This window comes from Ailuropoda melanoleuca, chromosome 2 (genome assembly GCF_002007445.2).
Source record: "Ailuropoda melanoleuca isolate Jingjing chromosome 2, ASM200744v2, whole genome shotgun sequence".
NCBI classification, from domain to species: domain Eukaryota; kingdom Metazoa; phylum Chordata; class Mammalia; order Carnivora; family Ursidae; genus Ailuropoda; species Ailuropoda melanoleuca.
Genome location: NC_048219.1, coordinates 195,994,757 through 196,010,390, shown reverse-complemented (window position 1 = coordinate 196,010,390; position 15,634 = coordinate 195,994,757). Strand labels below are relative to the sequence as shown.

At 47.2% G+C, this 15,634-nt stretch overlaps 1 protein-coding gene across 1 annotated transcript in view; it reads left to right on the top strand.

Moving 5' to 3' along the window:
- Positions 1–15,634, top strand: part of COL6A3 (collagen type VI alpha 3 chain) — an 88,075-nt gene that overhangs the window by 69,195 nt on the left and 3,246 nt on the right. The window contains 6 exon segments of the mRNA XM_019806941.2: positions 380–476; positions 1,239–1,937; positions 3,638–3,743; positions 5,811–6,217; positions 7,259–7,522; positions 8,585–8,680. Coding sequence (XP_019662500.2) covers positions 380–476; positions 1,239–1,937; positions 3,638–3,743; positions 5,811–6,217; positions 7,259–7,522; positions 8,585–8,680 — 1,669 coding nt within the window.

Sequence of the window (15,634 nt, the reverse complement as noted above, 5' to 3'; positions counted from 1 at the left end):
GTGCCCACTGTTTCCGCGAGGCTAGCCCAGGCACTCTGCATGCATTATCGACTTGGACATGGGGAGTTTACCATTATCCCTGTTTTGCAGCTGAGGAAATTGGACCTCAGGCAGGTTAAATAAATTTCCTCTAGGCCCGGCAGAAAGTGCAGGAATGGGATTTGAACTGCAGCTTATCTCCACAGAAGAAAATTTCTGTTGTCCTATTAAGCTCAGCGCACCCTCCCCAACCCTACCAAGAAAACCCTGAGAGGCGCTCTTGATCTGCTGGGGCATTTATTTTTTGATGTAACTGGTGTGACTCTCTTCCTCAGCTACATTTTCAAGTAGTTACTTACCACGGACACTCCCACCAATCATTTCCTTTTGTTTCGACCAGATCAATAACACGGCGGTGGGGCATTCGCTCGTCCTCCCCGCTAGGAGAGACCTCACGGACTTCCTGAAGAATGTCCTGACGTGTCACGTTTGCCTGGGTAAGGTGCTTCTTTAACAGGAAAATCCGTTACTGAACACACTATCCATAGAGTGCCATTTGAATGAATGATCGCCATCCTTAGACAGGGCTTCACGAAGCTTCACATTCACAGTGTAATTCCTATATAAATAGCTCCCATATTTAAAGTGGAACCCCTCAAACAGAGCGTCTCTTTGATAGGGAAAGATTCATTTCATCGGAAAGAAAGGAGAAAGGAGGCTCTGCTTTCATTTTGACCTTGGAGTCCAGATTTCAATTATCTGTCTTTGTGACTTTCTGGAACACATTTTTTCAAAGAGTGGCAAAGAAATAGTTTTCTTTCCTTTCCTTCTTCTCTTTCCTTCTTTTCTTCTCTTCTCTTCTCTTCTCTTCTCTTCTCTTCTCTTCTCTTCATTTTTTTCTTCTTCTTTCTCTCCATCCTCCCCCCCTTCTTCTCCTGCGTCCTCCCCCCCTCCTCCCCTCCTCCTCCCACTCCTCCCCTCCTTCTCTCCTCTTCCTCCTCCTTCTCTCCTCTTCCTCTTCCTTTTCCCCTTCGTCTAATACCAATGCCATAGTATACTAGCAAGTACTTTAGCTTCCTGATTTGTTTCATTTAGTGTTAGGTGATGAGAACTGAAATCTGGCCACAAAATGGTAGCAAGCTATAAACAGGCTTCTATATTAAGTGGCGATGTTAATTACCCCTGACTCCCAGCACACTGATGTACAATACCTTGCTGTGGGAATCACACAATAAATGGGCTCCCGTGCTTCTTTCTAGACATCTGCAACATTGACCCATCCTGTGGATTCGGCACCTGGAGGCCTTCCTTCAGGGACAGGCGAGCGGCGGGCAGCGATGCGGACATCGACATGGCTTTCGTCTTAGATAGCTCTGAGTCCACCACTCTGTTCCAGTTCAACGAGATGAGGAAGTACATAGGGTACCTGGTCAGACAGCTGGACCTGAGCCCAGACCCCAAGGCCTCCCAGCACTTTACCAGGGTGGCCGTCGTGCAACACGCGCCCTACGAGTCCGTGGGGAACGTCAGCGTGTCGCCTGTGAAGGTGGAATTCTCCTTGACTGACTATGGCTCCAAGGAGAAGCTGGTGGACTTTCTCCACAGCAGAATGACACAGCTGCAGGGGACCAGGGACCTGGGCAGAGCCATTGGATACACCATAGAGAACGTCTTCGAAAGCGCCCCCAACCCACGGGACTTGAAAATCATGGTTCTGATGCTGACGGGTGAGGTGGAGAAGGGGCAGCTGGAAGAGGCCCAGAGAGTCATCTTGCAGGCCAAGTGCAAGGGTTACTTCTTCGTGATTCTGGGCATCGGCAGGAAGGTGAATGTCAAGGAGGTGTATGGCTTCGCCAGCGAGCCGAATGATGTCTTCTTCAAACTACTGGACAAGTCAACTGAGCTCAACGAGGAGCCTCTGATGCGCTTTGGGAGGCTGTTGCCATCCTTCGTCGGCAGTAAGTCCTACATCGGACGGTGTGGGCTGGGCCGGGGGTTTCTGCCAGTCCGTAGCCTTGGGCTCACCGGGCCATGGGGCCATGGAAAAGACATGTAGTGTGCCGACGTTGACTCGTTCACTCATTCAACACCTATATATTGACACCTGCCATGTCCCAGACACACTTTGGGGGCCAGGGTGGGCAGTGAACACACAGAAGGAAATCCTGTCCTTGTTCACTCACTTATTCAACCAAAGTTGCCTGACCTCTCCCAGCCGTAGACCCCGTGTCCCTGAGACAAGCAGTGGGTCAGATGCATGATGCATGACACAGTAAGTGGGGAAGCTCCTTGAAGGAGTTGTGTTGCTTTGGGCTTAGCCACCCACCCCACACTTGGAAACTTCTGGGCCTTTGCTGATGGGAATCTCCTCCCCGCGCTAGCGGCAAATGCAAGTTCGTCTTCAAAGCATATCCCTAGCTGCCCTTACTCACCATGCAAGCTCCCCACTCCCAAGGGTTTGTCCTCTTGAATCCGGACACTACCTACCGTATCTGGTCCGTGGCCTGCTGGTTATTCCTTTGTGGTCTGTGGTCCCGGTACACTGCATGGTCTGTGGATCGTTCACCTTGTGCTCCAGGGCCTGGCCCAGTACACAGCCACCCCCAAGTCACTACAGGGGAGTATCTAACGACTGAGGGAGCTCTGGAAAGTAGGAGTATACGTGCTGTTACAGAGAGCTTAGTATTCAAGGCAAAGGTGGGCTCCATGAAAACCGTGCTCACACTCGTGAAGACCTGTCCCTCCAAAGTGTTAGAGAAAAAACATGAAGCAAAGGTAAGCCAGCAAGGTCACCCCAGGCCCGCCGTCACTAGCTTCCGAAGATTAAAAACAAAAGTTTTATTAAGCACAACATTGAGAAAACATTAAAAGTAATTTCGTCACTATTTGATGTTTAAATTTTGGAACTTGTGCAGGGGCGCCTGGGTGGCACAGCGGTTAAGCGTCTGCCTTCGGCTCAGGGCGTGATCCTGGCGTTCCGGGATCGAGCCCCACATCAGGCTCCTCTGCTATGAGCCTGCTTCTTCCTCTCCCACTCCCCCTGCTTGTGTTCCCTCTCTCGCTGACTGTCTCTCTCTGTTGAATGAATAAATAAATAAAATCTTTTTAAAAAAAAAAAGTTTAAATTTTGGAACTTGTTCAACTCTATGCTTGATTTCTCTTCTATTCCTGTCTCCCCCTTACATTGAGTAAATATTTTCTCCAACCCAATCACCCAAACATTGCCAAACAGAAGATTTTGGCTTGAGATGTTTTATGGATCAAGTATCATGGTGCTTAATGTTTAAATTTATTAGACATAGCTTGTTTGGAGGAATGAATTAATTTAACAAATATTTATGGACTACCTCCTGTGTGATCCATTTAACTCATTAGCAGATTAATTTTAATTCGCATGAGATTCACGTGCACTTGATATATATATATATATATTTTTTTTTTTTTTTTCCCTGGGGCACCTGGGTGGCTTAGTGGGTTAAGTGTCTGCCTTTGCCTCAGGTCATGATCCTAGGGTCCTGGGATCAAGTCCCACATCGGGCTCCCTGCTCAGTGGGGAGCCTGCTTCTCCCTCTGCCCCTCACCCTGCTCGTGCTCTCTCTCTCTCTGTCAGATAAATAAATAAGATCTTTAAAAAATTTTTTTTTCTATTTTTCTCCAGGTGAAAATGCTTTTTACTTGTCCCCAGATATCAGGAAACAGTGTGATTGGTTCCAAGGGGACCAACTGTCAATTAAGAATCCTGTGAAGTTCGGTCACAAACACTTGTGAGTATTGTAATAATTGTCTTAAAAAGTACAGTGTAGAGAGAATGCAGAGGTCCTCCAGACAATGCCTAACTTTTCGGGTAAAGACATAGAAATACAGAAAATGTGACTTCCAAAAAGTCCCCTGGACCATCCTTTTCAACCTGTTGTATCCATTTGCTTTTGTTGCAGAGCAAACTCTCTGAAACTTAGTGGCTGAAAGCAGCTATTTATTTAACCCGCCGTTCTGTGGGTTAGCAGTGTTGGCTTGGGCTCAGCTGGGCAGGCCTCTGGCCTCGGCTGGGCTCACTTCTGTGTCTGTGCTTGGCTGCCTGTCCACTGTGGGTGGGGGTCAGGATGGTCTCAGCCACTTGGCTCCGCTCTGCTCCACGAGGCCTCTCATTCTCCAGAAGGCAGACTGGGGGTTTGCTCCCAGGTGAAGGGCAGGGTTCCATGAGAGAAGTCGGAGGGCATGAGGCCTCTTGAGGCCTGGGTGGGAGCCAGCAGCACACTGGTACTTCTGCCGTATTCCGTGGGCCAACTCATGTCCAACGGCCAGCCAGGCTAGAGTCAAGAGTTGGGGGCTCGACTCAATGGGAGGCCCTGTCACGTCACGTTGTGAAGGGCCCGGGAACGGACAGGGTGGGAAACTGGCGCCATGTGTCCGAATAGCCCACAACACCTGGGGTGAAGGGATCGCCTACGGAAGCATTGACTACATTAAGCAAAACACGGGCTCCAGATCTTCAAATGATTAGTGCTACGATAGCACAGATGACGCTGGTGACGCTGGGAGGCACCGTGCATGTTCTCCTAGGAAGGCTAACGAGAGGGTGGGGGCCGGGGACTTGCACCCACGGGGATGCTGGCCCAGCTCCCTCTGTGGTGGCAGCTCCAGGCGTGGAGAGGAGGGCTGTGTGGCCGTGCGACAGAGGGCAAGATGACAGGGACATGGTGGCTGGAGCTGAGCCCAGGCAATGTGCCAGCAATCTGTGCCCCTCAAGGGAGTGCCCTAGGCTGTCATGATTTCCGGGTAGGAGAGGGTTCCGACGGTAGCACCCAGAGGAGACGTGGACTTGAATTATCCTTGACAAACGAGTACATGGCTTACTCCCGGCTGACCTCCAAGGTGCAGACAGAGAGCCCACTTCCCTCTCCTGCCCTTGTCCTTCAGTTCTTGCCCTTGTCCTTGGAGGGCGGTCTCCATGCTCTGCTGAGCAGACCGACCATCACCGCTGAGGGTGCCATGAGCTGCAGCCTGCTTCGTCCACAGGCTCTCTTTTCCCGGCCTTAATTATCTTTGGGATGCCTCTCAAACATTCCCTGCACCGTCCTCCAGCTTATCTTCAGGAAAACAGAGTGAATGCTCTAACCTAGTGTTTGAAGTTGTAGGACATGGACGTGAACATACGCTGTCTGTGACTTAGAACCGTGGCAAACTGACGAATCAGGGAGTGTCCGTCTCCGGCAACGAGCTAAGGGCGCCTGGGTCTGGGCTCTTGTGTCTGATCATGTGGCTGTGCTTTTTAGGGATTCGTAATAGATCAAGAAATTGTGGAAAAAACCACCCCACACCCCAAAATTAATGCAAACAAATATACACAGTAAGCTCTGGGAGGGAAAGTACACTGACTTAATTTTGCTCAAACATGGCGTTTCATTGAGTGGATACTTTCTTAGAATGAGAGTAGCTGTTAACCGGTTTTAATTTTTGGTGTGTATGTTTCAGTCGGTCAATTTTTAAAATTAGGACGTTGTTTGAATATGATTTTATTACTGTTAATAACAAATTATTTGTTATATTTTATCAATTAAAAATAAGATATTGGTTCTATTTATAGTACAATACAGGCTTAATTGCTGATGATTCTTTTACTCTATATGTGCTCCAATATCTTTTCTGTGGCACAGATTCTGAAAGGAAGGGACGTAATCTGTGCGATACTATATGGAAAGTGTACAAACGACCGCATACCTTTTGATAAAGCAGCAAAGTTCACGCAGCTCACGGCGGTTGTGTTGTTGTAAATGTTAGAGGGCAGGCAAAAATATGCTCGGATTGAAATAATATTTAATTTGTTTTAACAGAAATATTCCGAATAATGTTACTTCAAGTCCTACAACCAAACTAGTGACCACAGCAAAGCCCGTGGCCACCACAGAACCGGTGACCACCACGACCAAACCAGTGACCACCACGACCAAACCAGTGACTGTGGTAAATCTGCCAGCCTCAAAGCCAGCCGCAGCCAAGCCAGCCCCGCCCAAACCCGCCGCTGCGAGACCCGTGGCCCCCGTGAGGCCCGTGGCTGCCAAGCCCGAGGCCACCAAGACAGCCACGGTCAGACCAGCAGTGGCCGCGAAGCCGGTGGCCGCAAAGCCTGTGGCCCCGAAGCCAGCAGCTGTGAGACCCCCCACTGCAGCCAGACCAGTGGCCACCAAGCCCGAGGTCCCCAAGCCCCAGGCAGCCAAACCGGCCGTCGCTAAGCCCGCAGGTAAGAATGCACGCGTAGGGCTGCCAGCTCGGGGCATCCTCATTTCCTGGGCTCTGGGCGTGCCCCCCGAAGCCTGTGCATAAAGCCGGTGAAATGCAGTCATTGATCTGGGATTCAAACCTCTACAGGATGTATTTGGGAAGGTGCTGCTCAGATCATGAGATTATCAGCATATTGCTTTTTTTTTTCCTGTTAGAAAGCAATTTTTTTCTTAGCTCTGTGAGGCTCGTGACCTCCACAGAAAGAGCATGGAGTGAGTCTCCCACCCTCTGCTGCCTCTTCCCCCCACGGCCCACACCAAGCCCCGAGCCCTGCCCCGACGTGGGGGCGGAAGCACATTCCCATAGGAAAGAGGCCCCACCGCTGTATGCTGTGGCAATAGTGGGGTGTTCCGTTGAGCAGCCTGGCAGGTCAGAGCCTGGACAATCAGCCTCCCCTCCCCCCCCCAAGACTAAATATGTACTAATCCTGTCCGTGGGGAAAACACCTTCCAGACGGAATTAGATATGAGGGTAGGTGGGCTTCCTGAGACCTAGAGCTGGTTCTTTTGCTCTTTCCCCCGGATGCTGGAATATACTAGAGTCACAAACCATATGGGAAGGTGAAGGCAGATTGTTTAAGTTCGCAAAAAGGTGGAAATTGTCTTCCTTTGATGAGCAGAGAGGAAGCAGGGATTCCCGTAAAAGAATTTCCCGTCATGTCCTAAAGTTTCGTGATTTAATGCATTTTAAATTATGGGGCTCATTTTGTCTTGAATGCTTTCCCATGTATTTTCAAAGTCTGTCCTGAACAGGGGCGATTCTCAATATTGTACCTTGCTGAGAAACAATGAGATGCTGCATTCCACATTTCATGGGTGTTGGTAGCTTCCAAGGCTAATATTCCTCGGGAGCTCGAACGAGAAATTCCAGCCCCGCTCGCCTAAATCTCTGCCCCGCTCCCTGCTGATTCATCTTTTCCCGTTGCTGTCCGTCGCCAGTGGGTCATTGTCCTGCAGGGCTTTAAGCTTTATCTCCGCACTCTGCCTCACCTGTCTTCCAGCGAAGCCATCCCGAGAGGTCCAGGTGTCCGACGTCACCGAGAACAGCGCCAAACTCCACTGGGAGAGGCCCGAGCCCCCCGGCCCTTACTTTTATGACCTCACCGTCACCTCGGCCCACGACCAGTCCCTGGTGCTGCGGCAGAACCTGTCGGTGACGGAGCGCACCGTCGGGGGGCTGCTCGCTGGGCACACGTACCACGTGGTCGTGGTCTGCTACTTGAAGTCCCAGGTCAGAGCTGCCTATCAAGCAAGTTTCAGCACAAGTGAGTACACAGTCAGTCCCGCACAGCCGGTCCCCGATTCCCACGTGCAAGCTCAAACGGGACATAAAGGGACAGATTCTGATTCATTGAATCTGAAATAACACCGTTAGAACAAATCCTGGGTGTGTTTGGGTGACGGCCAGTCTCAGAAATTAACACAACGGAAGGCGGGATTCCGTGGGAACTGTTGCCCTGTCCTTGGGGTCCTGGGATATTTCATGGAGGAAACCAGATCTCTGGCCCGAGGGACAGAGAAAGAAATAGGTCCATGGAACCTGGCTGGGGCTCGACTGCCCACCACAGCCATGTTTCTGAAGTATGTCTGCACGTCCAGTGAGCAGAAAACACTAAGACTCCCTGGCTCCTCGGAGAGTAACTGAGTCCACGTGGTCTTACCACCCCAAGGCCAGGGGATGTCCGCAGCCACGGTGCGAAGGGCCTCAGTGGTCCCCTCCCTGGTCCACCATGCTGGGGTTCTGCCCTCCGTGGCTCTGCCCTCCGTGGCCAGGTGTCCCCCTGGCTACTCTGTGGCACTGAGGTCCCAGACGTACTCTCCTGTGCATTCCAGTCTCTGTTAATTACTCACACCCTTAACCTTTTAAAGTTCTCCCAGATTCCCCCACCCCTTCCTCTTCTTGAGCCATGCTGCTCCTGGGATGCGGAGGGGCCCACGTTCCTTTACTCTGTGAGCCAGTGTAATTAATTCAGATCAAGGAACTCTGCCTGAGGAAAGGGAATGCCCAGCAGTTGTCATGTAAACCATGAAGATACGAGTGCCAAGACCCTTCACCCCCAGGGCTCCATTGTCACGGCTGGAAGCGGAAGCGGTTATGTGGGAAATGAGAGGATTTGTTCCAAGTTCAGAGATTTCCTCCATGTGCTTGTGGAGATGAGCGGAACTTGCCGCCGCCTACAGACGTTAGTGGTGTCTGTAGAGACCTCACGGGTGTCGCCCTCGCGTGAGCTGTTCTCCCAGAAAGGCAGCTTGCCTCAGTCCCTGAGAATTCCCAAACCCTTTAGCTTCTGTGTTTCCTACTAGCTGCATGTGTTTTTCTTTTATAGAGAAAGCTCAGCCTGCACCCCCACAAGCGAGGTCGGCTTCTAGTTCAACCATCAATCTCATGGTGAGCACGGAACCAGTGGCTGGTGGTGAGACAGGTGAGTCGTGAGACTAGCAGGTCCGTTAACAGCACTAGGAGAGCACCTTTCCAGACATTCCCAAGCCTCTGAAGCCTGGATTCTGGGTCACCCGCCGGGGTTCTAATTCTCAGGCGAGCCTGACTTCTATGGGAAAGTTCCCAATGGGCTCTCCGTGGCCCAGTGTGGTCCTATTCTTCATAGGCATGTTGTAAACGGCCACTTTCCTTTCCCGTCACCAGACTCCTCAAGAAGACCAGATGGGATTTGCTTCCGGGCTGGAGCCGGGAGTTCACGTGTCTGTTGATCAGATTCTCCGGTATCTCCTCTTGGGGTTGGAGTTCATTTGTGGCTTGTGATGCTGGAAGTGTGTAGGGCCCCGTCCCCTCAGTGACTTAATCTAATAACAACTGCTTAAAAGAACACAAAGCAGCACAGATTAGAACACCTCAAACGTGGGCTTGGAAGTGACCCCTGGGATGGACATTCTGCTCCCAATTCCCCAAGCACACGCCCTGCCTTAGTCTGTCGTCCCCCTGTGTGCGTGCCTGAGCCCGAGTGTGTGCACGTTTCAATCAGTGACGAGCTACACCTATTGCTGGAACTGACAGCTGTCACACACTTTTGCTCCTGGCCAGTGGGACCCGTGACTCTGTGTGACCTCAGCCCTCATTCAGTGGACCGTGAGCTTAGATCGCTCACCCACCAGAAACTGATGATTGATGGAGCTGGTACCCTCTGCTTATGGGTGTTCAGCGGAAGATGTTGGCAGTAATATCCAATGGCAAAATTCTGTGGGCGTTTGCATATTGTATTGTTTTATGGACCCCAGAGCGAAAGGTTTCCACTCACTGGGGACAAGTCCTTACCCTTCGATATATTGGCCACTGTCCCGAGGAGGAAGGCATTCCTCTTTACAATGTTTATTTCTGTAATTGACTCTGATAAAAAGCATTTGCTGAGGCTCGCTGCTTTGGTGCTGGATTTAAAAGCTCCGTGCTTTCTCAGCATGCACTTTGTTGTCAGAAACCCCGACACACTGCCTTCTGAGCCTTTCTCGAGGATTCCTCATTTTGCTCTTTTCTCTGTAAGTTTTGAAAATGATGTGTTACCCTTTCTGTAGAGACTGCGTCCTATCCCAGTTTTATGTGTACATAAAACTGGAAGATTTCTGACCCATCTCTTTGTGGCCACTCGTGGGGACAGACCCCTTGATTCTTTTAGCTGTTTCTGAAGAGAATCTTCTCTGTTGCTAGAATATTCTGTTCCATCAACGGACTTCCCCTATATCCATGTCTGTGTGTATATCTGTATTTATCATCTGTATTTGTATGTGTATCTATACTATATCTCTACGTCTGTGTCCATCTGTCTGTCTATCATCCCTTAGTTCAGTCGCAGCCATACTGACATGGGGTGTCAGGAGTTACTAGAAAGAAACTAAGTCAGTACAGGAATTGTGGAACTATTATACACATAGATGAAATTACCCTAAGTGAATGAATTACTTATAGAACTGAAAAATGTTTAGAATAATTTGCTTTTGGAAACAAGTTTAGGAATTGGTCTGTGGTAGAGACAGCCATGTGTTTTTCGAACTCTTGCAGCCTCCCCATTGGAAAGATTGACGGAAAAGCAAGGCATTCTCTTCTCTTGATCTAAATTTATGGGAACGATTCAGGAATTCAAGGTAGACTGGGTAATTAAACTTGAATTTGTTAGGGATTGTATAAAAAGGTTTTATACAAGCTTTTAATGTTCTAATTTTCAACTCAAACTAACACAATGGGAAGTAGGGTTTGGGACGGAGAAGATACCCAAGTCTCTGCCTCTTTGGTTTCTGCACAGAAGCAGTCTTCTGAGTCCTGCATCAGGAGACCACGGATGGACATTTGTCCCCTGCACTGGGGCACCTGGAGCTCCTAACCCGCTCCCACTCTCTGCCTCAATCACCTGCATGGCGACTGGGTTCCCAACATGGTGCTTGAGCTCAGACAGTAGCCACGGAGAACTCACTAGGATTTCCCCAAAGATGTGGTCAGGACAGGTGAAATTCTAACTTCCAAGTCACTGAACTCTGTCTCTTGGTTTCCCGCTCGCTGGGAATGTTACCCCTCACAGAGTGTAGGAAATATAAAATTCCTGCAAAGCCAGTGTTTCATTGAGAGAAAATGACTAAGAGTGAGTTCCGTGGTGAGATTTGGGGATGTTTCTGGTTTTCTAATGTGTGGTCCAGAAGGGACACAAATATATAAACAGTATTTAGTTAATATAAACAACAGAATCTTTAAACAAGAGTCTGGCTGGGCTGTTAATGTTTGTTGTTTAAGACTGAGGCATAGGCTCAGAGTTAGGAAAGCCCTTTTAATCCAGACCTTTACCGCTTAGGTCTCCTCTCATCATGCGGCAGAGAAAAGGGTTTTTGTCGGGGCTTGGGAGTCTTTTGTGGCTACATATCTGAGTCTAAGCTTTCTCTGTCACTGTGGTTCCTACATGAGCTCAAGCCCAGAACTCAGAGGTTCTTTGACCCTTCCCTGTGTGTGCACGCGCATAGCTGTATATTTCCAGCTAATGATTCAAGTCAGTGTGAACATATGACTTGCTTTTTTAAAATTTAAGTTCAGTTAGCCAATGTATAGGAAGCCCATGGTTAGTTTCAGATGTAGAGGTCAGTGATTCATCAGTTGCAGGTAACACCCAGTGCTCAAGAGCCAGGGGCTACATAATTGGTCACCACCCCTCCTCCCATGGAAACAAAATAGCACTTTGCTGGAGAAGGCCCTTCCTAGACATTCGCTCAATGAATGTAGGTCGGTGCGCACGTGCACGCCATTTTCGAGAGCTCATTTTGAAGGAAATCAATTTGGTATTTACTTAAAATGTTTAAACCTCACACTGGACTCAGGAGTCAGACTCAGGAGTTGAAAGCTTCCCCTCTCTCCCAGCCTCCTCCCCCTCCCCCACCTCCCTGCTATAATTAAGTCATCTTAGGAATTTTCCCCAGGGAGAAAAGCATTTCTATGGTATTCACATTTTTGCAGATATAAAGAGTGACAATGAATCAATTTATTAAGTAACTTTTAAAAATATACGAATTGTATTCATGTTCAGTAGTTGCTTGTGTGTTTTGCATCCAAATATCAATTACCATACTCTATAGTATTTCTCCAAAGATGTATTTTCTAGATGATGCAGGCCAAATTAAATTTAAAAGTTAGTTTTTATCTGTACACATGAGTGCTGTTTATTTTCTCTTATTTTCTACAGTACCAGCTAATTAGAAACATGGTTTGTAGTTAGAGATGTGTCCCTCTCCCAGGATTAAACATTAGATACTTTTCCTTGCCTTTTTTTTTTAAACCTCCAAGAATAGAAGATTCTCTGGAGTTTGATTCTCCCTCAGGGAACTATAGTTTGTTATAGCCTAGCACTTTGGATTTAGAGCACGTGGTGACCTGTGAGCAAAATCTTACGAAATAATAAGTCCCCCGTCCACGTCATCTGATGGGGGAAGGAGGAGAAGGAGAGTGTACAGTTTTAAAACTTGACTTTTTGTTGGCATAGGTTAATGTTGGACCATTTTGAAATTATGGTTAATAGATATTTCTTTATCAGGCATTCCTTTGTTTGAGGCAGGCACATACTGGGAGGGGCTAGTGAGGGGATTATTTGTCCCCCAGATAAGGTCTGGTCCTGTTCACCATAGAGTTTTGGTGTAGCAATAAGGCCTAGACTTTGAGGGGAAGGTTGATTACGGTCGCAGACCGATGGCATCATTACTCACCACTCAGGATTCCAGGCTTTGCAATATTACACGATTCCATTTTAAATGGTTAATACTTGTATTTTCTCCAGCAAAAACAAAACAAATCCCCACATCCTAAAAAATCCCATCCTACTTTATGCTTTCCTCAGAATCTGGAAGAATCACATCCACTTTCCGGTGATGCATTTTTGCTGCCTATAAAGTCAGTTAGCGACAATTAAACCAATCCTTCAGCAATTCTCACAGCCCTTAAAACTGGGCCAGGCATGTTTGCAGCCGGCTTTGTTGTGGCTAGCTCTGGGACTGCTACAGAGTTGCTAGTTTTGGCTTTAGGTTTTTGGCACATATCTCTCGTCCTCATTTTTGGCTACAGAGGACTTGGATAGATATTTTCTATGCATAGTACTGCTAAAGGCAAGACTCCGAAGTTTCTAAACAGCACAAAATTCTTCTTTCTCAGAAAATTTTCTTTTTCCAGTATTACAAAGTGAATCCTAAGTTATTGACTTACCCAATGTGTTGGGAAAAAGTTTCAATGCAGAGAGAGCCTAGTAACTCACCAAGTGTATAACACTCTTTTTTACCTATTCTAGAAATTAACCATCTATAGAAATAACCACTTTGCGTAGGCGTTAGTCAGTTACACAGCTCTGAAAGAAGTTCTTCAGTGTTTTGCTTATTTTATTGATTCTAAGATTCACTATTTTCCCCTTGTAACACTTCTGAAATTGACGTGTGACTCACAATCGATGACATGTCATGGCTTTTGACAGTGTTTTGCCCTACTTACAGGGATATAAAATAATAGTGCACAGTAAAATTAAGATACCTTAGATTTGATGAAATACGGTATTTGGTTGGCTGTGTCCCAGTCTATCACACTGGCTAGCACAAAAAGGCATTATGGGGAAAATAGATGAGTTTATGCTAATGGTCATTTATAGAACTAACTTAACGCCACAGATTGAGGTCGATTAAATAGCCACAAATATTTTCCCTGGTTGGTAGAAGAGAACCCTTCTCAAGGCTGTGTGTTTGTTGTTGCGTGAGGATGTGTCTGTATCGATGGCAATGCTTGGTTTATGAGGAGCCTCACAGGGCATTTGGCATTTTTTTTTTATTGTGAAATATCAAAAGTCCTAAAAAACAAAAGTCTATTGGTCGAGATGTAAAAAAGCAAAGGATCCAAACCATAACCACAGCTACATTCAAAATAAAGTTAAAATACAGAAAGTTTCCTTGGTATCTTTTGAGCCAATTGATACTCAAAATGTAGACGCAGGCATATGCACTCCTTCGGGCAAATAGCACCTGCTTCGGCTGCTAAAAGTGCCTGACTCCATATCAGCCAGGCGGGCTCTGAAGGCTGTTAAACCTTCTTCTTTGTTTGAAACCATTAACTTGATGAGGAGTGTATTTGCACATCTTTACGACTGTAGCCTAAACACCCACCCCTCCACCACACGCACCAATTTGCTCAAAGAAGCACTTGACTTATTTCACTTAGCATTATCTCCTCCAGTCCCATCCATGTTGCTGCAAATGTTGGGTGATTGTTCTTTTTGACGGCTGAGTAATATTCCATTGAATATATGGACCACAGCTGCTTAATCCAGTCATCTGTTGAAGGGCATCTCGGCTCCTTCCACAATTTAGCTATTGTGGACAATGCTGCTATGAACATTGGGGTGCATATGGCCCTTCTCTTCACTACGTCTGTATCTTTGCTGTAAATATCCAGTAGTGCAATGGCTGGGTCTTAGGATAGCTCTATTTTTAACTTTTTAAGGGACCTCCACACTGTTTTCCTGGATGGGATCATGGAAGAGGAAAAGGACATTAGATTAAAGCTAAGGAAATTTGGATAAACTATGGAATTTGGTTAACAATAGTGTATCAACATTGGCTCATTAATTGTAGATTTACCATACTAATGTGAGATGTTAATAGTTGAAACTGGGTGTTGGGTATATGGCAACCCTACAGTATCTTTGCATTTTTTCTGTAAATCTAAAACTGTTTTAAAATTAAAAGTTTATTTTACCAAAGGAAAAAAAAAAAGAAGCACTTGAATACTGGTCACTTGTTGGTTTGGAAAATGTCCAAGTGGATTACTTTTAAAATGTTGCTCTTAGACACTATAGAAATCTCAAGCTATAAAAAAAGAAAAGGCAAGATTTTCCCATGGAATGTGTTTTGTTTTGAAGAGTAGTATCATAGGCATTCACTGTGGAGAATCTGGAACATACAGGAAAGCATAAGAAAACATGATTCCCATGGTTGCAGCACTGATGACCGCCATTAACGACCCGACGAATACCCCTCCTGATTTTTTGCAGGATATGATGCGTGGGCATGCACGCACACACATGCACACACACATCATTACAAAAATGGACCATGTTTCTTAGGGCGCCTTGCACCCCATGGTTCTGTTCTAGGATTCCTACGTTCGTTCCTGTGGCTTCTGTAAACAGCGGGGATTCCCTGGCAGGGTTTTCTAGACATTGCGCTGGTCTCCATTTCCTCTTGTGTTCGGATGCTCGCTGATGCCCAGTGACCAGTCACTATTTCACCAGAAAGTTTCACCAGATGGTGATTGGAATCAGGCAGCACCTCAGGTCTGTCTTTTAAGATGAAATGTATTTAAGTTGTCATTTTGGGCAAAAGTGAATCAGGAAAGGTTATTGATAATTGTCACTCCCTATTGTCCTTTCGGCTCCTCTTGGGTTCTCAATAGAAGGAGGAGAAAATTAGTACATGTGCAGCCAGACCCTCCTCTCACGGCGGAGAGGACCCCAGGCTCCCTCCAGGCCGTGCCCGAAGGGGCGAACTCATTCGGGGGTGAGCGCACGAGCAACTGTGTGTCCAAAGGCTTGTTCTGGGGAGAAGCTTGATGCGGTCCTTCCAACCACACCTCTTTGGACGCAAGACATTTTTATTTCTGTGTCTTTTAAACTGTTGTTTTAGCACAGACACAACATAGGAGAGTCCAGTCCGCATGGCGTGTCTCAGAAACCAAGATGATGGGGATTTAAAACTACAAGGCTGCTTGAGGACCAAACCTCCCATTTTCATGTTTAAAAATGAAGAATCCCATATTTTGGTCTTTTAGAGTCTCATGAGTATGTTTCTCTTGGTCCACCAAACACCTTTGTGTCCACAGTGCCAGCGCCCTGTGTCACGCTGGGAAGCGCTGGGGGGTCTTA